Source organism: Herpailurus yagouaroundi, unplaced genomic scaffold, assembly GCF_014898765.1.
Source record: "Herpailurus yagouaroundi ecotype Mexico unplaced genomic scaffold, PumYag 77, whole genome shotgun sequence".
NCBI lineage: Eukaryota > Metazoa > Chordata > Mammalia > Carnivora > Felidae > Herpailurus > Herpailurus yagouaroundi.
In genome coordinates, this window is record NW_024412388.1 from 35,320,627 (window position 1) to 35,344,086 (window position 23,460).

General features: G+C 45.5%; 1 protein-coding gene across 2 annotated transcripts in view; it reads left to right on the forward strand.

The window, feature by feature from the left end:
- Positions 1-23,460, forward strand: part of ARMH1 (armadillo like helical domain containing 1) — a 37,531-nt gene that overhangs the window by 8,071 nt on the left and 6,000 nt on the right. For both annotated transcript variants that reach the window (XM_040469975.1, XM_040469977.1), the window contains 2 exons: positions 289-485; positions 3,936-4,020. In XM_040469975.1, coding sequence (XP_040325909.1) covers positions 289-485; positions 3,936-4,020 — 282 coding nt within the window. The remainder of the gene's footprint in view (positions 1-288; positions 486-3,935; positions 4,021-23,460) is intronic.

Genomic DNA, 23,460 nt, shown 5'->3' on the forward strand with positions numbered 1-23,460 from the left:
ATCACATAGCAATCCCAAACACGTGTTTAATTGTGCATTTTGCAGAGCCATTTTCAACTTTACAACAGATTTTGACAAGCGGACATGCCCTGTGTTGAAACAAAATCCTCTAGCCACAGAGCCATGAGGCAAACAAGGCAGTGAGGCAACGCAAGAGCCTTGATTTTTGCTTCGCTTGAACAGGCTTGGTTAACACATTTCAGTCCTTACCCCGTATTATGTAATCTCAAGTGAGGCTCTTTCTCATAAATCCCTTCCAATTGGGCATTTCCTCTTTTCTTTGTTCAGGTGTAAGATCCATAGCAGAATTTTTGGCAAAGTCTAAATCAGAAGAGACCCAAGAAGAAGTGCAGATTCTATTGGATTCTTTGGTCCACGGTAATCCCAAGTACCAGAATCAAGTGTACAAAGGTCTAATAGCTTTGCTGCCTTGTGCATCCCCAAAAGCTCAGCAGCTCTCCCTGCAGACTCTCAGGACTGCACAGGTGAGGCAGCCCACATGCTCCTGTGGTTCCGATTCAACACACTAACCTGAAAATTACCTTCCACAGTTGCACTTCACTCAGGCATGAGAAACCGAGCTCAGCCTCCCACTGCACGTCTGCTGTTCAATCAGCGTTACTTCCAGAAGGCCAAGGCGGGACAAAGAGTTCATGTCTCCCAGCAGAGTGATTTGTCCTGTTTACTTAAGGATCAGAAAGATGTTGGCAGACTTAAAAGTGGTTGAGACAAGCAACAAGGATGATGAAAAGACTGTAGAAAAGCTTACAGGAGTCAATTTAGTAGGGAAGGCATCATGGGCACATTTGTTGACAGCACGGAAGTGAGAGGCCAGATCACCAGGGCTTGGGAAAGCTCCTTTTCTCTTGCGGGCTCTACCTTCCTCTCAGTGCCCTTGAATGCTAGTGGAAGCAGATTTGGGACATGGTGGCCACATGAAGACACTGTGCTGATAAGGAGGGAAGAGAGGCTCCAAGATTGGTCTTAAGGTAAATTATTAAAAGCTCTCAAAACAGCTCCAGGCTCAGTGGAGGCAGGGAGACAAGAGGTCAAAGGAAGGGTAAGGTCTGAACTGTGGCAGTGGGAACAGAGAGGACAGGGTCAAACAGACATTTCTGAGGCAGAGTGAGTGGTAAGTGGGGCAGTAAAAGAAAAGCAGTCAAAAATGACATCCAGTTTTGGACTTAGCATCAGGCAGAGTTGGGTACCAGCAGGAGAGAGCAGGAAAAACCGATCTGATTTGGGAGGAGTTAGGTTTTGACTTGATGAGCCTCGGTGGCTCCCAAGTACCATTTAAGGAGCAGGCCCAGCCAGCTGCAGAAGATATAAATAGGCCAAAAAAAAAAAAAAAAAAAAAAAGATATAAATAGGTCATTTATGGAAAAAATACCAAATCCTGGGGGCATCTGGGTGGCTCAGTGAGTTGAGCCACCGACTCTTGATCTCAGCTCAGGTCATTATCTTGAGTTTGAGCCCCAGGTTGGGCTGGGTGCTGATGGCACGGAGTCTGCTTGGGATTCTGTGTCCCCTACTCTCTGCCCCTCACCCTCTTGTTCTCTCTCTCTCTCTCTTTCAAAAATAAATAAAATTCAAAAACAATTTTTTTAAATACCAAATCCTGGGCATCCCTCCCATAGAATCTGACAGTTTTCAGGCAGCCTTTGGTAATGCTTTTTCTTGTTAAGCTCCCCAAGTAATTCTGACTCCTAGCTTAATTGAGGAATTACTGTTGAGGACATCTAGTAGAGAGGCCCACTGGGTTTCATGAGCAGAGAAGTGGTAACTAAAACAACAGAAGTGAATAAGATCAGCCGGGTAAAGTGAACCAAGTAAGGAGAAGGGACATTGCCAGCATTTAAGAGATGAGCGGAGGAGAAAGGTCCAACAAAAGAGCTGGATTATTATTATTATTATTTCCCATTTTCATTTTTTTTTTAATTTTTTTTTCAACGTTTATTTATTTTTGGGACAGACAGAGACAGAGCATGAACGGGGGAGGGGCAGAGAGAAAGGGAGACACAGAATCGGAAGCAGGCTCCAGGCTCTGAGCCATCAGTCCAGAGCCCGACGCGGGGCTTGAACTCACGGACTGCGAGATCGTGACCTGGCTGAAGTCGGACGCTTAACCGACTGCGCCACCCAGGCGCCCCCCCATTTTCATTTTTTAAGTGCCTCCTACCTGCCAGGCACTGTGCCAGAGGCTTACTTTAGTCTTTACAATAGCTTATGGAGGCAGACATTATTATCCCTATTTTAAAGATGATGTAACTGAGCCTTGAGGGGTGTTTGGTGACTTATTCAAGGCCACACACTAAGTAAGAGGTATGTACTAAGTGGGCATTTAAATCCAACTCTCTTGGGGCCCCTGGGTGGCTCAGTCGGCTGAGTGTCTAGCTCTTGATTTCAGCTCAGGTCATGATCTCACTGTTGTCAGTTTGGGGCCCACATCAGGCCCCATGTCAGGCTCTGCGCTGACAGAGTGGAGCTTGCTTAAGGTTCTCTCTCTTTCTCTCTCTCTGCCCTTCCCCTACTTACTCTCTCTCTCTCTCAAAATGAATAAATAACCTTTTTTTTTTTTTAATTAAAAACTAAGTTGGGCACCTGGGAGGCTCAGTCGGTTAAGCGTGCAACTTCAGCTCAGGTCATGATCTCACAGCTTGTGAGTTCGAGCCCTGGTCAGGCTCTGTGCTGACAGCTCAGAGCCTGGAGCCTGCTTCTGATTCTGTGTCTCCCTCTCTCTCTGCCCCTCCCCCCACTCATGCTCTGTCTCTCTGTCTCTTTGTCATAAATAAACATTAAAACATTATAAATAAATACATAAATAAATAAATAAATAAAGCCAACTTTAACTCCACAGAGTTCTTAGTTTTTCTAAAACTTGTTTTAAATGTTTATTTATTGTGAGAGAGAAAGAGAAAGCACGAGCAGGGGAGAACAGAGAAAGGGGGAGAGAGAGAATCCCAAGCAGGCTCCATGCTGTCAGCGCAGAGTCCCACACAGGACTCCATCTCACAAACTGTGAGATCATGACCTGAGCCAAAATCCAGAGTCAGATCCTTAACTGATGGAACCACCCAGGCCCCCCTGAGAGTTCTTAGTCTTTCCATATACCACTCAACCTCTTTGGAAAAAAGCAATGGAAGCCATAAAATGAAAACAAGGAAAAAATAGGACTGTGAAAATGCAGGGAAAAGAGTTTCAATAAGGAGAACATGACCAGCTGGGTCAAGTACAACAGAGAGATTAAATGTGGGTAGAACTGAAAGATGGTCCCCAGAAGAAAAGTTTGGATGAATCTTGGTCCCATGGCAGGAAAATTTAAATTGCAGCAGCCTGTCAAAGGGGGATGCATGGAGGATGAAGTAGTTTCCCCTGGGCTCCTGCAAAGCTTAGGTGTCAAGGGGGAAAAGAGCAGTAGCAAGAGAAGATTGAGCCAAAGGATAATTTTGTGCAATCTGGGTGAACTTGAGGGTGTTTCGTGCTAATGGACAGGAAGTGATGCACAGATAAAGGTTGAAGAGGTAGAAAGGAGCAGTTCCCCTGTTGGGTGAGGTTCATGAGGGAGAGAAGATATAGGATCCTGGATCAGTGCCACTCTCCCCAGCCTGTGCCCACCCTCCCCCCAGCAAGGGGGGAGGCTTGTCCCCACACCTCTAGCAGGTGGCCAGCTAACCCCAACTGAACACCTCCTGAGCTAGAGGGGTCAGTGGTCACCTCAGCAGACGCTTCAGTCTGATTCTTGGATGCCCATCTGTCCCTCCCCTGGAAAAGAAATGTACTTGATGGTGCGGGGGCCAAGGCCCACTGACTCACCACTCCCCTCCCTCTCCCCACTCAGCCAGGCTGCCTAGCTGTCTGGGAAGTCCGCTTTTCATTTCTTCCAGGTGTACTAGATCTAAAGAGTAACTAGTTTGTCCTGTTGTCTATCTTGTCAGTCGATCGTTGGGACCACACACCCCAGCATTGTGGACTGCGTGCTGAAGGTACTGCGCACGATGCACCTGGAAGTGCAGTATGAAGGTAGGGGAGGCGGCCGGGTCTGCTCCCACTCACAGATTATAGTCACTGTGAGAGCTAGACAGGTTTGCTCTTCAAATTTTCTTTTAATATTTATTCATTTTTGAGAGATAGAGTGTGAGTGGGGGAGGGGCAGAGAGCGGAGACACAGAATCCGAAGCTGGCTCCAGGCTCCGAGCTGTCAGCACAGAGCCCAACGTGGATCATGACCCGACCTGAGCTGAAGTCGGACGCCCAACTGACTGAGCCACGCAGGCGCCCCCAGATAGATTCACTCTTGAGAGTTTTCTCTTAGTCATGGGGCACCTGGATAGTTCAGTCTGGTTGAGCATTTGCTCAGGTCATGATCTTACAGTTCTTGAGTTTGAGCCCCACATGGGGCTCTTTGCAATCAGCCTGTCAGTGCAGAGCCTGCTTTGGATCCTCTGTCCCCCTCTGTCTGCCCCTCCCCTGCTCTCACTCAAATACATACATACATACATACATACATAGAGTTTTCTCTTAGTCACAGGAACCATGTTAAGTATCCTGGGTAACCTCAGCAGATGGAAGATGCTGGTTCGATCTGATCAGCCAGAAAATGACAGCCACTTTCTACACTTTGAATCAGCCACATGATGCTTTAACATTTGCTAGGACCTGCCTGCGTGAAGAGCTGGCTCTGGTTCTCAGTCTTATGTAGTACTTCCGCACTAAACAGAAGTCACCTGGGGGACTGTCCCTCTCCTAAGAAACTAAACTGGATGGTGGTAGTATTAAGTTTTCATGTATTCAGTACACCTATGTGCTAGCCACTTTCCATGCATCATTTCATTTAATTCTCAAAAGAACCACAAGAGTACAGAGCCTGGCACATATTAGGTTTCAAATGTTCAAATGAATAAATGGTGGAGGTAAGTATTTTTATGTTTTTCAAGCTAAAGCATCAAAGCACAGAGATATTAAGTATGCTTCCCAAGGTTATGCAACTAAATAGATTCAAACCAGATCTGACTGCAAAGTGTATGCTTTTTAATTTTTTTAAGGTTAATTTATTTTTGAGAGAGAGAGAGTGAGTGGGGGAGGGGCAGCTAGAGATGGAGACACAGAATCCAAAGCGGGTTCCAGGCTCTGAGCTGTCAGCACAGAGCCAGATGTGGGGCTCGAACCCATGGACCACAAGATCATGACCTGAGCCGACGTCAGACACTTAACTGACTGAGCCACCTAGGTGCCCCTAAAATGTATGCTTTTAACATGAGCCCATAGTAGGTGTTTACAGGATGTTGTTTCCTTCCCTGTTCCTAGAGTGGTTCAAAGAAAGAAAATTCTGTTTTCAACAGGAGGGATCAAAGAAGAGTTTGCTGAGAAGGTGGTATTTGAGCTGAGCCTTGGAGAATGGGAAGGATCTGGGAAGGTAGAAAGGAGAAGAGGAGGGCATTCTGGAAAGGGGAATGGTATAAAAGAAGTCCCAAACGTAGGGATATACAAGATGTATCTGAGGAGTGACAGATCATTTAGTGGAAGTTTGATAGAGGTCTCAGTCCAGAAAGATCTAGAAAGGTAGGCTAGGACCAGATTGACGAGCACCTTGAAAGCCAGATGGAAGAGTAGCAGGTACTCTCTCCAGTAGGCAGCACAGAGCCATTGAAAAGTGAGCCGTGAACAGGGGAGTGGCAGAGGGAAAGCACTGTCTCAGGAATGTTACCTGAGTGGTGGTGTGCTCAGTAGGTCAGAGCCACAGAAGGCTCTCGAGGCTTGAGGCCAGTTGGGAGGCCTTTCAGGTTGTTCAGATAACAAAGTAAGAATGTGCTGGTCTGGGGGTGCCTGGCTGGCTCAGTCAGTGGAGCATGTGACTCTTGATCTTGAGGTTGTGGGTTCAAGCCCCATGTTGGGTGTAGAGATTACTTTAAAAATTTTTTTAAATCTTTAAAAAAGTTTTTAAAAAATGTACTTGGTCTAGCCAAATATACAGGCCCTGGGAAGAGAGAATGGACAGGACTGGGAACTGCCTCAGTATGGAGAATGAGATGGCATATGGAAGGGGGAATGAACAGGGCTGTGGAGGCCAGGACAGAGAGACCTATTAAGCAGGAAAGATCTGGACATCTGGACATATCAGGATTCGGCAGGTGGAGCCCCAGACCCAGGAAGTCTGGGAGGGACAGAAGGAGCAGGCGTGTACCAGGGTTCAACTATGCATGTGAGATCCTGGGGAAGACCAACAAAGGTCCAGACGCTGACTTCCAATATCATTTATTTTAGGAAGGCCGTGTTGAAACTAAATGTCAGTCAGTTTTTCCTTCAGCAGCATTGTCAATTTCATATTTGTTTGACCCCTGCAGGTGTGCCTGGGAAAATGGACCTTGTAAATTGAGAAGTAATGCTATGTTGAAATCCATTACCAGCTGGAGGAGAGTCTCCTAGCTTGGCAGGAGTTGCCAGTGAAGTGTGGGGTAGTGGAGGGAACCGAGTAAAGGTCAAACCCAGCAGCAGAGAGTTGTTTCTGCATTGGAGCAAGGGGGTAACCTGGCAGTTGAATCACGTTAGGAAGCATAATCAAGCAGCCCAACGGGACTAGACTGGGTGGCACTGAGCCTCCCTCCCCGCCACCACCTTCACGTGACTCACGTGACCACTCCTACTCATCATCACTTCTTAGCTTAAGCATTTCTTTCCCAAGGCCTTCCCTCACCTGCCTTCAGCGCCTGCCCAGATGTCAGCCCTCCTTCCTTTGTACCACCCTGCACCTCCTGCCCTCCAGTACACCCCTTCCCTAGAGCAGTCATCTCTAGAATGCACTATGTACAGTTTCAGTGCACTTCTTACCACTTTTGTTGTTATCTCCTCAGTGCAGTCTGTGGCATAGGGTAGATCCTTGTTGCATGTCTGTTGAGGGAGGGAGGGAGGACTGTACATACACACTGAGGCAGAGGCAGGAGAAACATGAGATTTTCTCACTGCCTTTTTGGTTTGATGTCTGCTCCTGTGATAACAGTAAAACCGTGAGCCTCAAGATAATTTCAAATATGCCAAACTCATAACAGGTGCCCAAGATGTCTGTTGAATGAATGAATCATTCTTTTTTACCAGGAACTTCAAAATAGTCTTGGTGGAACTGGGAACGTAGAGCATGTATATGCATGTATATGCGTTGTCCACAAGGGGGAGCTATGCCACACGATCGGTGGAGTGGAAGTTCTGGAAGAGAACACAGTGTTAGCTCCCGCTGAGACTGCTCCAAAGGCAGGGGGAGGGAAGGTCTGACAGGTCTTAGATGTGGTCCTAACAGTGACAACTGGAGAAGATCCGAGATTAATTTCTCTGAGTTGGACAACACTAAATTACAAGACCAGGACGATGGCAACAGTCATGGTTAGAGAACCCAGTAACCAGGAGGTATAAGCGATATAGTTGAATGGACTAACCTTAAAAGGGCCAGAGTTCGTTTGTTTTTTAGAAACAAATATTAATTGAACATCCGTGGTGTGCCAGGTACTATGCCAAGTACTGGGGGTTGCTTGTGTTTGTATTGAGGAGAAAAGTTAATGGGTCATAGGGCATCTGGGTGGCTTAGTCAGGGGGGCGACTGAATGGCTCGGTTGGTTAAGTGTCCCACTCTTGATTTTGGCTCAGGTCATGATCTCTGGGTCGTGGGATCAAGCCCCATGTCGAGCTCTGTTCTGGCTGTGGAGACTGCTTAAGATCCTCCCTCTGCCCTCCCTGACACCCTCTCTCTCTCTCTCTGTCTCGGACTCTCTCTCTCCCTCTTTCTCTCTTTCTCTCTCTCTCTCTCTCTCTCTCTCTCTCTCTCTCTCTCTCTCTCTCCAAACAGACAAAACAAAAAACAAAAACAAAAATGAGTGGTTCAGAAGGAAGGAGGAGGTTAAGGAGGATGTTCACTCTACCTTCCATGGTGGGAGGGGTAGTTAACATCCTTCCCCTGAGAAGGCTACAAGGAAAGTGGAGTTCTCAGGGAGAGTCCAGTGAAAACAGGGTGGAGAGGCTTAGGAGACCTGGTGACTCTTTCCCCTTGTCAGTGGTGCAGGAGCCAGGTGAGAGCTTCACCTCTTTTTTCATTGAGAACTCCACCCCCACCACCTCCAAATCTGCCAGTCTGCCTGGCCCGTTACTCATTCTCTGTTCTCTTTCCCATTACTACCAAATGTCCCTGCTCCTACCACAGGCCAGCTCTTCTGCTTCTTCTTTTTTTTAAGTTTATTTTTTAAGTTTTTTTAAGTTTATTTTTACTTAAGTTTTTTTTATAAGTTTAATTTTTTTAAGTTTATTTATTTACTTATTTGAGAGACAGACAGCACAAGCAGGGAAAGGGCAGAGAGAGAAGGAGAGAGAATCCCAAGCAGGCTCCACACTGTGGATCTCACCATAAGATCATGACCTGTGCTGAAACCAAGAGTTGGTCACTTAACCGACTGAGCCACCCAAGCATCCCATCTTCTGCTTCTGCTTATTCTCTGAAGCACATTCATAAAGCCTTCTCACAACAGCCTCTCTCTTTCTGTCTGGTGGATCATCTCCATTGACATGCAAATATGATCTGTATCCCCCATCTTTTTTTTTTTTAATGTTTATTTATTTATTTTGAGAGAGAGAGTACAAGTGGGGAAGGGAGAGAGAAATCCCAAGCAGGCTCCTTGTTGTCAGCACAGAGAGCCTGATGTGGGGCTTGATCCCATGAACCGCACAATCATGACCCAAGCTGAAATCAAGAGTTGGACACTTAACCAGCTGAGCCATTCAGGCACCCCCTGTATCTCTCATCTTTAAAAGAGAGCCCCTCCTTGGTAATCTATGGACTAAAAGAGATTTAAAAGACTTGCCCCCCAAAATTAAATTAAATGATAGCATTTAAGGATGCATATCCCTCCTTGACCCCAAGTTCCCCTCCAGCTACCCATTTTTCCATTGACCCAATTGGCCCAAAGCATCTGGCTTTCTTTGGGTTTCTGTGATACCACTTCTCATTGTTCTCCTGCCAGCTGGGTCTGCCATGTTTGCTCTGCTTGCTTTTCTACTTTCTCCTAATTTCTCTACCACTCTGTTAGGTCAGCCTACTTCTCATCTCTTTACCAACACCTCCTGCTCGTGTGATTTTGTGTAGTCCCCTGGCTTTACACACCACAAATATGTTATACATGCAGATACCAGACTGTATCTTTGGCCTGATCTCTCCCCTGAAACCTCCCCAGACATCTGAAATTTATATCCAAAACAGAACGCTTGATTTTCTTCCCAAATCCTTTTCTTTCTCCTATTTTCAATAAAAGGTGCCACTACCAACCCAACTGTTCAGGTAAAGAGTGTAAGACCAGTACCATGATCTGCACTTTCTCTCACCTCCCACCCCATCCCAACCTTACCAAGTTCTTTCTGGCTCTCTCCCTACTTACCCTCTTTGTCCGCCCCAACCCCACCCCGTGATCGCCCAAGGCTAACCCACCATCCTGTTTGCTAACGTCTGCTTCCATTCCGGCCTCCTGTAACCCATCCTCCCAGTGCAGCCAGAACAATCATTTCAAAATAGCTTCCCACTGCACCTACACTAAAATCTACACACCTGTCATGGCCAGCAAAGCTTCTGGAAGGCTCTTCCCCCAGACCTTGGATTGATGGACAGCTTCTCAAACTTCAGCTCAGATGTCACCTCTGCCCACTCTCTCTAAAGTTTCCCCATTCCCTCCTGCCACCCACGTCAGGCTCTCTCCATCATAGCACATCATTGCACTTATCTCCTTTAGAAATCACCTTGTTTGTTTGTTTACATGTTTAATGTCTGTGCTCTGTAAGAAAATCAGCTCCAAAAGAGCTGAGAGTTCCTCTTCTTTGTTTACCATTGTATCCCTAGGGCCTGAACAGTACTGGCAAAAGTAGACTCTTAAATATTTGTTGAATGAATGAATGGAGACAGGGTGAATCGTGTATACCTTAATTTATACTGAACAGGCATCACATTGGAAATAGAATGAAATACCTAGTTTTTTCAGCCCAGGCTAAGTGGAGGCTGTGTGTAGTAAATTACCCTTTATTTCCTGAGAGTTCCTAGGGCCAAGGAAGAAGGTTTGGAGAGGGAGAAAAAAGAAGTGGTACTTGGAGGAAGGTAGGAGATAGTAAGGCCACAGGAGCAGGGCGTGGATGCCCTGGTTACCTGTTGCTTGTAACAAACCACCCCAAATTTCATGTCACAAAACTATCACTGTTTTACCCCCACACTACATAAGTCAAAGATTACAACAGGACACAGCAGACATGGATTATCTCTGCTCCGTGTTATCTGGGGCCTCACCTGGAAGACAGCTGGGGGCCACAGCTGGAACTAAAGCCTAGTGTGGATTAGTATTACTGATTTCTCCTTTTCTCTCAGGGTCTAGTATGGTTCCACAATGGCACCTTTTTCTCCCAAAAGAGTGCCAGAGGAAATGTGTGCATCAAAGAATGGTTTCCTAGTCCTCACTGCAGGGGATTCTGGTTGTCCATTCTTGTCTGTTCTTCACTTTGAAGTGGAAATAACCATGTCAAGGGTACTGGTGACCACTAATTTCTGAAGGTTTTTTTTTTTCCTAGAATTAAGATTTTAGAATTTCTTTTAATGATGATCCCATTTAACATTAGAGAGCCAAAATTAAAATTAAGGGAGGCCTTCTTCAAAGTGGTCCTGCCTGGAATTTATCTCCATTTATGACTTCTGTGAAGTGAAAAATGGCAGTTTCCTCCCAGGGAGGATTGCTATTCCAGGAATTGGTGGCAGGCAGGGACTTAATCATGACGAGCAGTCTAAAGCCACAGAAGTACTCTCTCACTGGCCTCTCTTCCTAGAGCAGAGAAATTTCAAAGTCATAGAAAGTTTTGCAGAAGAATAAATTAATGAGTTCTGTTGGGAATTTGAAATATATGTATGTGTAAATATATTAGCATCTTTTACGAATAAATTATTACCTTAGCAACATCACTACGTATGACTTAATTAGAAGCAGACCATTCATTGTAAATTCATTTGCCAAATATATGCTGGCCAAAAATCAATTGGCCGAATGACCAATTTGCTGAGTGCCCAGTTCACCAAATTCCCAATTTACTGACATGTTTCCTTTAAATATTTGTGAAGTTTAGAGCATTGGTTGTATTAATGGGACCTAAGAGAGCTGAGAGAGGCCGGAACTTCAGAGTTCTCAGAGATTTTACACTCTCTCTGTCCCTCAGTTCCCCCATCTGCCCTTTGTTGGTCCTTGGTCTCCCTTTCTTTGTCCCACCTCTCCCCATCCTCTCTTCTCAAGGGTGGGCAGTGTAGGCTATGCAGTATGGTGACCTCCAGCAGGCTCCTCCACCGGGTCCCCCTTCCCTGCCCCCGCTCCCTGCCACTGCAGCTACAGAGCTTGGGCAGAGACAAATGAGAATTCCATAAAATGCCACTATGAAGACAAAATGAAAGCCATTATATTCACACTTTGCAGAAATCTATGAAAACTGCTAAATCCATCCATCTCTATCCATTACCCATTGCTATATAACAAATTATCTCAAAACTTAGTGGCTAAAAAATAAACATTTATTATCTCACACAGTTTTTGTGGGTCAGGAATCTGGGAACAGCTTAACTGAGTGGTTTTGGCTCCAGGTATCTCATGAGGTTGCAGTCAAGCAGTTAGCTGGAACCATGGTCATCCAAAGGCGCCACGGGGCCTAGAGGACCCCCTTCCGTCATGGCTCACTCACAGACCTGGCAAGTTAAAGCTGGTTGTTGACAGGAAGCCTCAAGTCTTCGCCATGTGGGCCTCTCCATTGAGCTGCTTTAATGTCCTCACAGCATGGCAGCTGGCTTCTTCCAGAGTGAGTGATCTGAGGGAGTGCAAGGAGGAGGCCCCACTACCTTTTATAATCTAACCTCAGAAGTCGTACACCGTCCCTTCTGTTTCACCCTGTTCACTAGAAGCTGGGGAGGAGAAATGGGCTCTACCCCTTGAGAGGAAACATACTAAAACTTTTGTGGACATATTTTAAAACCACTATACCATCTCATAAAAATTGCTGAAAAACAAACACAGGCATAAGAAACAAGTTCATGGTAAAATGGAAATGTTTGTGAATTTGGAAAAATGGTTACTTGGGGAATAACATTTTTGCCTAATTGACCTAGAACCTAGGATTAATTTGACTTTCTAATAAATGATCATATTTCATGTAGTGAAGTTTAAAGTGTAGCTTATCAGCCACAAAATACAAAAGCAGGGTTAATGGCTGAGCAAACTGTACTGCACTAACAAAGTAGAATCTTCTAGAAATGTAGTTCAGAGAAACAGTGCCTAAGTGAAAGGACAGACATAGACAAGTCTTTGAATCTCTTTCCCTGCCCCTCAGAGACCTGGAGAAAGACTGGCAGTGGACAAGAACTTCATTGTTAATTTTTCTTAGGTTTTGTGAAGTTACAAAAATTCCTAATACTAAGGAGAATGGTTTATTTAGAAATCAATCACAGGGGCACTTGGGTGGCTCAGTCAGTTGAGTGACTGACTTTGGCTGAGGTCATGATCTCACGGTTTGTGAGTTCAGGCCCTGCACCAGACTCTGTGCTGACAGCTCGGAGCCTGGAGCCCGTTTTGGATTCTGTGTCTCCCTCTTCTCTCTCTCTGCCCCTCCCCTGCTCACGCTCTGTCTCTCTTTCCTTCAAAAATAAATAAACATTAAAAAAAAAAAATTTTTTTAAGAAAGAAATCAATCACAGATTTGGTTTAATTCGTTTTTCTTCATTAAGACATTTTTTTAAATGTTTGTTTATTTATTTGAGGTGGGGTGGGGAGGAGCATAGAGGGAGAGAGAGAATCCCAAGCAAGTTTCACAATCAGCATGGGGCCTGATGCAGGGCTTGATCTCATGACCATGAGATCATGACCTAAGCTGAAATCAAGAGTCAGACGCTTAACATACTGAGCCACCCAGGTGTCCCCATAAAGGCATTTTTAAAATTGAGGTAAGATTCCCATAACATAAAAGTAACCAATTTAAAATGAACAATTCAGGAGTCTTTAGTATATTCACATTGTCGTGTGACCACCACTTCTATTTAGCTCTGAGACATTTTCATCCCCCCAAAAGGACACTCTGTACCATTAGGTATTTGCTCCCCATTCCTTCCCCTCAGCCCCTGGAAACCACCACTCTTCATTCTGTCTCCATGGATTTGCCTGTTCTAGATATTTCTTATAAACAGAATCATGTAACATGGGACTTTTTGCATCTGGCTACTTTCACTTAGCATAATGTTTTCAAGACTCATCTATGTGGAAACATGTATCAGTACTTCATTCTTTCTTATGGCTGAATGATATTCCATTGTGTGTATATACCACAGTTTGTCTATCCAGTCATCCACTGATGGACATCTGGGCTGTCTCCCCCTTTCGGCTATTGTGAATACTGCTGCCATGAACATGCATGTACATGTACATTTTTGGTGCCTGTTTTCAATTCTTTGGGGTGTATATCTGGTAGAATTGCTAAGTCATATGGTAATTCTGTTTAACCTTTTAAGAAACTGTCAAACTTGGGGCGCCTGGGTGGCTCAGTCGGTTGGGCGTCCGACTTCAGCTCAGGTCACGATCTCGCGGTCCGTGAGTTCGAGCCCCGCGTCGGGCTCTGGGCTGATGGCTCAGAGCCTGGAGCCTGTTTCCGATTCTGTGTCTCCCTCTCTCTCTGCCCCTCCCCCGTTCATGCTCTGTCTCTCTCTGTCCCAAAAATAAATAAACGTTGAAAAAAAATTAAAAAAAAAAAAAGAAACTGTCAAACTGTTCTCCACAGCAGCTAGACCAGTTTACATTCCCACCATCAACGTATGAAGGTTCCAATTTCTCCACATCTTTGCCAACACTTGTCATTTTCCTTTTTTTTTTTTTTAATAGTCAACCTAGTGCATGTGGAGTGGTTTGGGTTTGTGGTTTGGGTTTGCAGTTTCCTAATGACTAAAGATATTGAACATCTTTTCAAGTGCCTGTTGGCCATTTATATTTCTTCCTTGGAGAAATATCTACTCAAGTCTTTTGCCTATTTTTAAAATCGGGTTGTTTGTCTTTTTGCTGTTGAGTTGTAAGAGTTCTTTATATATTCTGGATACTAGAATGGTTTCTCCCACTAGAATGGCTGTCTTTTCATTTTTTTGATAGTGTCCTTTATTGATTCACTTTTATTTTATTTTATTTTATTTTACTTTATTTTATTTTAGAGATGGGAATGAGGGAGAAAGGGGCAGAGAGAGAGAGAGAGAGAGAGAGAGAGAGAGAGAATCTCAAGCAGGCTCCATGCTCAGTGCAGATCCCAACACGGGGCTCGATACCAGGACCCTGGGATCATGACCTGAGCCAAAATCAAGAGGTGTATGCTCAATCAACTGAGCCACCCAGTCACCCCTTGTTGGTTTACTTTTAAATGATTTAAGTTTTTTGTTCAATCATTTACTTATTCAAAAGAGCAGGCACTAGGCTGGGTACTGAGTGTTTAGTGACCAACGAAACAAAGTCCCTGCCCTGGTAGAGCTCTGATACAAGAGTAATAACAACAATAATAGTAACTAGTAATTGCTACCAGGGACTGGTGAGGACTGTGTGCCAGGCACTGTTTTAAGCTCTTCAATCAAGTCACACAGTCCTCAGAACAATTCTGAGAAGTAGGTACTATTATCATCCCCCGTTTACATGAAGAAACTGAGGCACAGAGCAACTGAATAACCCACCCAAAGTCTCAGAGATAATAAGTGGGAAAGTTGTGGGTCACACCCAGGCAGAATAACGCCTGAGCCCAAATCCTCACCACCACACTATCCTGTCCTTCCAGTGTTATGAAAAAAGACTTGTAAAATTTTTACCACTTTGAGAAATAGTCAAAAACCTGAGGACAGACAATATTATTACTACCATAAAACATAATTATGTTTTCTTAGCTTCATGCCCTTCACAGGGTCATGCAAATACTATAAGGTCTCATTTTTAAAACTACACTTTTTGCCCCATAGAACCTTGTGTCTTTGCTCTCCTTTTCTGAGCTAACCCACAGTAGCAGGAGTCTCAGCCTTTCCTGCTGTGTAAGAGGCCACCCGTCCTGTGCAGCTTCACTGAACAGTCACAAGGCTCTGACACTAATGGATAGTTTACCATAAAAATCTGCTGAATATTCTTAAAAGATGCATTATTTCCCCAAAATTATATGAGCACTTCAACTGCCACACTTTATTCAGTGTTCCTAAGTTTTATTATATAGTTTCCCATAGTTTGTTGTTGTTGTTGTTGTTTTTAATAAGTTCTTGGGAAAACTTGTTTCTACTTGCCCGATTTGCCTAGCCCTCAAAGCCTCTGTGTCTGCCCTGGCCTGGCACTGTCTCCCCTTGTGCACCTCGGGCAGTGGTGCTCCACTCGGGTGTCAGGGCCAGTTCAAAGCACCAGCGCATGGGCTGGTCGGACTTGGTGAGCCTTGCCCAGAATAGCAGATGCCTAAAGAAGACACACTACAGTAATTCTTAATTTGGCAGTACATACACCACCAGAGTACATGACATTAACTGCTTTCTCGCCTGACTTTTTCATTTTTTTAATGTTTATTTATTTTTGAGAGAGAGCGTACGTACGCAGTGGGCTGGGGGTGGCGGAGAGAGGGAAAAAGAGAGAATCCCAAGCAGGCCGCACTGGCAGCACAGAGCCTGACGAGGGTCTCAATCCCGCAAACTGCCAGATCATGACCTGACCCGAAACCAGAGTCCCCTAGTCAGTCTCTTAACCGACTGAGCCACCCAGGTGCCCTCGCCTGAGTTTTTTAAGAGAAAATAGTGTGTAAAATATGTTTTCTGTGTTTCAACAATGGGTTTTGAACAAGATGTGGTGAAAGAGGTGGTGAGATGTATAGGAGTAAGAGATAGAATGCGGTTGGTCAGGAAGATGCCTGACACTGGCTTCTTATGAGTTATAAGTTCCTCACAACAGCAACTTGCCGAATGTATTCACACTTACTTGCTGGGAAATAAAGCCTACTTGTGTTCGGACGCCCACTGAAGCACACTTCTCATATGTGGCCAGTAGGTGGCAGTCTCGTATGAAAGTGAAAACAAAGAACTGAGACCTGGGTTTCCCAGGGCTCTAGGAGCAAAGAATTGTAAAACAAACTTCCTCAGTGCTGAGTGCCTTAGAAATAGTTGCGCACCATCTCCACAGCTCCCAGGTGCAATGCCATTCATTTCTAAGGTTCCGTCTGCCCAAAGAATACTGAGCCCACTGCTACAACCTTGTCTCCTACTCATTGTGACTTCCAGGGCAAGTCATTTTGTTCCGGCTTCCTTCAGCTATCAGACAGGTGATCCAGGAACTTTCTTCCTGGGCTGACAGGCTGTGGGTTCTGTGGTTCTTCCTTGGATTGGAGGAATCCCTCCTTTTGCACTGAAGTCTCCTTTGAGTGTCAGTGGGCCGGCCCTTAAATCTGTTTTGTTTCCTGCTGTTCCAGTCAGCACTAGCACTGTAGCTGACGTGTACCCAACCGGTTTGTCAAATGAAAGCTTGGGCCCTGCAGAGCTGCTTCTCAGCCTCACTGGGCATGACTTCTCAATGGCTCCTGATCACCACTCTCCTCCCGGAAAACTCTGATCTCTTCCTTCCCTGACACCCGCCCTCCCAACACTCTCCTGGTTCCCAGAAAGATCAGTCCTTCCTTTGCATATTCCTATCCCCCCACCAGTCCCTTAGGTGCAACTTCCCTTCTATTTCTCTCAGGATTCAGTCAGTCCCAGGTCCCCTGCTCTTCTCTTTCTGTCTGCGGTACCTCATCTACTCCCACAGTTTTAATTACTGCCTCTAATGATAGACACACTAATGGCTAGCCTTTATAAGGTATTTACTCCATGTTAGGTACTGCTCCAGCTCTCTACTCATTAATCCTCACAACAAGCTGATGAGGTAGGCACAATTATTATTCCCATTTTGTGGCAGACGGGCAGAGCAGTTGAGTGACCTCTCTCCAGCTCACACTGCTCTCCTGAGCTCCACCCCATTGTTCCCATTTGCCTTCTGAACATCTCCCCTTGGATGTCACTGACCAAGTTCAGAATTGGACTCCTGAGATTCCAGCTCCAAGGCCTCAATCTCAGTGAAAAGCACCCAAGGCTGGAAATGTAGGTCATCAACATTTCTTCCTGCTTCCCACCTGTAACCAACTTCTAACAAGACCAGTCAACTCTTAACTCCTTAATATTGTTCAAATCTCCCTCTTCTTCATTCTGTCTCCACTGGTGTAACTCATATCTTTATATGTCTCACCTCTAAACCAATCTCCATCTTTCCAGCACAGTGTCTACACAGTCTTTTCTCCTAGTCCTCCACCGAGCCAAGGTAGCGGAGCTTAGTGGTGAAGAATATGAGCTTTGGAATCCGAAAGAGTCATTCTGCTACTTATTAGCTGTTGGGCCTTGGGCAAGCTACTCAATCTTTTTAAGTCAGTTTCCTCTGACACGAAAGACAAGAAAATACCTGTCCTATAGGGCGGTTGGCCCATGCAAAGCCCTCGGAATCCAGCCTGCCTCCTCAGGCTTAGCTCTCACTCCATGGGCCGTCATTTCTTGTCAGGCAGACCTCCCTGCTTGCCCGGCCACAATAGGGGCATGTGCTTTGCCACGTTCATAATTCTAGTCCCTCCCTTCACCCCAAGACTTTGTCAGCTCACATGTCACCTTCTCCAAGAAAGCCTTTTCCCGATTCTCTAGCCCCCAGTTCCTCAACATACCCTCACACCAACCTGGCTTCCTTTGTGTTCCCATGGCTCTTATAAAACTACATCATAGGGGCGCCTGGGTGGCTCAGTGGGTTAAACATCCGACTTCAGCTCAGGTCATGATCTCACGGTTCGTGAGTTCAAGTCCCACGTTAGGCTCTATGCTGACAGCTCAGAGCCTGGAACCTGCTTCATATTCTTGCTCTACCCCTCCCCTGCTCATGCTCTCGCTCTCTCTCTCTCTCTCTCTCTCTCTCTCATAAATAAATAAACATTAAAATTTTTTTTTTTAAAAACTACATCATACATGCCAGTTTCCTTACTGGTATCCCCCCCCGCCCCCCAACCTTAGACTGTGTCATCTCTGAGGGCAAGGATGCTGTCTTAGTCCTCCTCTTAGCCCTAGCACAGGGGGGCTGGCACACAGAAGATGCTCAATGAATATTTTGTTAGATGAATGAATGAATCAATAAATCAGTGACTGAGCCAATTTAGGACAGTTGAATGTTGTCAGAACACAGGCTTCAGGCAAAGCTGCCAAAGACAGTAATCCCCTGTTGCCCTTTGCTTTCTGAATGACTCTGCCATGCTTAGGAACTAGCCCCATGTGTAAAGAATTGTAACTGGCTGTGGTTCTTGTGAAGACATTTGGGCAGAGACTGGCGCTTTTGCTTTAGGTGTAAACATTGACAGCTGTGAATTTTAAAACTCAATCAAAAATGATTCAGTGAATAAATCTTCCTTTTTCCAAAAGAGTTCCAAGTATTGCAGATATACTGGCAATGAAGGATTCAGAATTCAGGGTAAAGTGAATAGGCAGAACCAGATATTTATCTCCTGGAGCACTTGGTCCTGCGTGGGCAGAAACATTTCATAAAAATATGTTCATCCATTCATTGCCACCCTGATGTTCGCCAAGTCATTTCTTGCTGCATGTAGAACTCTCTCAGACACAGGCAAGTGTTCTGCCCAGGTGTCCTGGCACCAAGGTGCTGCCCACATGGGCCTGGAAAGAGCACAGCTACTAAGGCAAGGTGTGCTGCGGCTGACAGAGCCCAGCAGAGTCAGGTATGGGGGGAACCAACCATGCAGATCCCAAACCCCACTGATTCAAAAAGAAGGAAGAAAGTTTCAGGACCAAACCCTAAGAGAACAAGTAAAAACTACTTGGGGGGTGGTGTGTTCAGGCACTAGCCAAGCAGCCTGAGGCATCCCAGGCTACATTTTTTGTCCAAGTGGGAGAGTGGGGTGGGGGAAGCCACGGAGGGTCAGTGCGCTGGTCCCTCTCCCTCTATAGTGTTGCTGTCTCTGTGATTTTGAATTAGAACCATATCTGAGTACCAGAGGCTAGAGTGGGGGCCCATGGGATTGTGAGGGCTACCCTGGAAGACCTGGAGGAAAGAGAAAGCCCAGAAGCAAGCAGAAGCTAGACAGTCCTTGGAAGTGTTTCTGAATGAAGCAGCTATTTCTGAGTCAGGTTGGTCCAGAGAGAAGGGGCTACTGCAGAAGGTCTGTCCTCAGAATGCTTTGCACTAGAAGGGGTAGCAGGGATGTTCTTAAGAGGTCTTCTGCTAGCGAGTGAATCGTTGGTTCTGTGATTGGGAAAAACAGGCCAAGACAACACTGGCTTTGCGTGGGGCTTCAGGACTGGGCCTCTGTGTGCCCCACAGCTCTGCAATGTAAATGGATGGGAGGCCCCCCAGGATCTGAGATGAGGGCAGCATGGGAGATGCCTTACTGGTGCCTTTCTTTAGATTAACCCACCAGCCAAAACTGGTTCTCCTTCCTGCCCAAGGACACTCTGAGGCCTGGAGTGCAGGGGTCAGCCCCCTCCTTCTTGGGGTACTGGCAGCTGAAGATGCTCAGCACCAGGCAGGAGAGTAGAGTGTGGCATATGAAACACAGCATGGGACTGCTGGCTGCCTCCCCAGCCTCTGCTTCTGGGTAAATAGGCCACTCTGCTGTTGGTGACTCCCTGACAGTTTTCTGACAAGATTATAAATCACCAGCACATGCTCATGGTTAGGCAACATATGTTTGGAGTTAAGCAAATAAAGCTTCCAAGAGCTGCAAGCAGCCTGTGTAGACACCCACTCTGTGTGCTCTGCAGATCCATGCAGTCCCTGTCCCTGGCTACTTCACCTGCTGCCCCTCGTCCCCCACTATGTGGGAGGGGCCGCAATCCCTTCACCTTTCCATACACCTGTCTCGTATGAAGTGAGTGTTCATGGCATGTGTGGCTCAGTTCTGGGCCCACCAGCAAGTATAAGGTCCTGGCTTCAAAGAGCTCTCTCGGTTGGCCATGGGGGTAGAGGGATGGCGCCGTGGTGGATGGCTCCATGGCTCTCCAGCCTACGAAGAAGCAGAGCCAAGAACACTTCCATGTCTCAGGGTGGACAAGGGCCATAGTGACCAGTGCAGAGCCTCCTCTGAGGCCATCTCCCACCAGGTAATGGCAGTTTCCCAGCAGAGTCCTAGGCTGCCATTACCTGAGTGGTCATTAGGCCATAGGAATGCAGGATCCAGTCAATTCTTTTCAACATTCACGGACTGGATGGGTTTGAGGTTCTGGGTAGGCAGAGATGCCTCAGATATGTTCACTGGAGTTCACAGTAGTGGAAAGACTGTTATTGGATGACGCCAGTATTCCACAGTGAGAAAATGGTGCTGTAGGACCAGAGACGCAGGACATCTACTCCTGAGTGGTCCAGGGTGGAGGCAGGGGGAGAACAGGCCAGAGAAAGATACTTGAAGGCTAATTTCTGAGGTGAGTCTGGAAGAATAAGTAGCAGTAGTCAGATGAAGAAGACTCTTTTTTTCTGATAATTGTAGGCTAGGAAATGTGGATCAATTCCCCTTCTGGGGGGATTGATGTTGAGTTGTTTTTACTACAACACTTCTGATACCAAATGGGGGGAGGGGAGTTTCCACATTAAGCAATTCTCCTGTCCTCTGCAGACATCAATTGGGTACCCTACATTTCAATTCAATTCCATTCTGACACTAACTATCTGGAGTTAGCTTCAGACTCCCCAGGTTTAAGGGCTCAGCCCCATAAGATTGCCCTCACTTCAAATGCCAGTCACAAGTATTAGGTCCCCAGGTTATCCATACTTCTGTCCAACTTGGCTATAAAGCCAGGGGGCTCCTACACCCTTCCTCCTTTGCAGGTTCAATCATTTGCTGGAACAATTCACAAAACTCAGGAAAGCATTTTGCTTACTATTAGCAGTCTATTATATTCTTTTTTCTTTTTTTTCTTTTTTTTTTTTTTTTGAGAGAGAGAGAGAGAGAGAGAGAGAGAGAGCGCATGCATGCAAATAGGGTAGCAGCAGAGGGAGAGGGAGAGAGAGAATCTTAAGCAAGCTGCATGCCCAGTGCAGAACCCGATGCAGGGCTCGACACGGGGCTCAAGGCAGGGCTCCATCTCGTGACCATGAAATCATGACCTGAGCCGAAATTAAGAGTTGGACGCCCAACCAACTGAGCCACCCAGGCACCCCAGTAGTGTATTATAAAAGATACAATTCAGGAAAAGGAGAATGGAAGAGAGGTATAGGACAAAGTATGGGTTGGGGGACTGCTCTGGTTACACACCCCCACACACCTCAATGCATTCACCAATTCAGAAGTTCTCTGAACCTATCACTTAGGGTTCTTATGGGAGTTTCATTACATAGGCACGGTTACTAGATTGGTTCTTGGTGATTAACTCACTTTCCAGGCCCTCTCCCCTCCCCAGAGGTCAGGGGATTGAGCTGAAAATTCCAATCCTGTAGTCATGCCTTGGCCTTTCTACTGATCAGCCCCCATCCTGATGCCATCTAGAGGCTCTCAGTCACCAATTATTTCATTTAACACATAAAGTACACTCTGGAGATTCCAAGGATTTTACAAGCTATGGGCTAGTAACCAGGGGCAAAAATCAAATATCTATTTCCCATCATACCGTAAATATCAAAAGGAAAAAAAATTGTAATCTTCTTAATAACAATGAAGAGCAGGGAGCCTGGTTGGCTCAGTCAGTAGAGCATGTGACTCTTGATCTCAGGGTTGTCAGTTCAAGTCCCACATTGGGCATGGAGTCTACTCAAAAAAACCAAACAACAATGAAGAGCAGTACAATGAGCAATTACCAGACCAAAACCTAGGGGAAGGTGAGAACCCAGAAAGATAAGACCAGCAATCAAAACTGAGGCCATTTTCTGATCCTGAAGAAACTAAGCAATATCAGATGGCAAGAGAGAGAAAAGGCACTCAAGGCCTTCCCCCAGTAGGAATATGATACCTCAAGTATAAATACATTAAGCCAGGACCCCAGAAGACAATGTGTTCAAGATAAGGATGAGCCAGAGGTAAGTCAGCCTTCAAATGACCTTGCATAGATTGTGCAACCACCTGTGTGGTCCAGAAACCCTCAAGTCTTGAACTTGTATAAAGATGGTTCAGAATTGTTAGTGCCCAGGTGGCTGATAGAAAGAAAGGAAAATGCTCTCTGGAAAAAGTATCTCCTTCCTAGCTCCGAAGTTTTTTTCCTACAATTAATTTTGCAAATACAAGACCAACCCAAACTATAAGACAACCATACACACAAAGAAGTCACTATAGGGGCGCCTGGGTGGCGCAGTCGGTTAAGCGTCCGACTTCAGCCAGGTCACGATCTTGCGGTCTGTGAGTTCGAGCCCCGCGTCAGGCTCTGGGCTGATGGCTCAGAGCCTGGAGCCTGTTTCCGATTCTGTGTCTCCCTCTCTCTCTGCCCCTCCCCCGTTCATGCTCTGTCTCTCTCTGTCCCAAAAATAAATAAAAAACGTTGAAAAAAAATTAAAAAAAAAAACTCAGTTAAAAAAATCTGTCAAATAACTTTAGGGTACAGGAAGTTATAAAAAGTGACATAATAGATTTGAGAAACCACCAGATGGAATTTCTCAAATTTAAAAATACAATAGCTGGGGCACCTCGGTGGCTCACTTGGTTGAGAGCCGACTCCCGCTTAGGTCATGATCTCATGATTTGTGAGTTTGAGCCCCATATCGGGCTCACTACTCTCAGCCTGTCAGCACAGAGCCTGCTTCGGATCCTCTGTCCCCCTCTCTTTGTCCCTCCCCTGTTTGTGGTCTCCACAAAATAAATAAATATTTTTTTTTAAATACAATAGCTAAAAGTAATTACTCAATGTACACATTTAACAGTAGAGTAGACACAGAGATGAGTGTCTAACTCAGACAGAGAAAATTAGTTAGAATTAGTTAGAAAATTAGTTAGAAGAGAAAATTAGTAACCTGGAAGAGGGGAAGAAGAGTAAGACTAAGGATAGAGCGAGATTATCTAAGAGGGGCAAAGAGAAAAGAGAAAGAACAGGGCAGCACCATTAAAGAGACAATGACTGAGAATTGTCAAGAAATGATGAAAGACTCCAATCCACAATAAAATCTAAACAGGTTAAATAAAAATAAATCCATACACTATGACTCAACTATGTACTGTCTCCAAGACCTTCACTTCAAATAAAACAGTATAAGCAGGTCGAAAAGAAAAAGAAAAAGATACTTCATGAAAGTACTAATCAAAGGAAAGCAGGAACAGCTCTATTAATATCAGATGAAGTAGACTTCAGAGCAAAGAAAGTTACCAGAGATGGAGAGGGATATTATATAATGACGAAAGGGTAAATCCACGAAGAAGGCATAGTAATCCATAAACATAGTATATGGA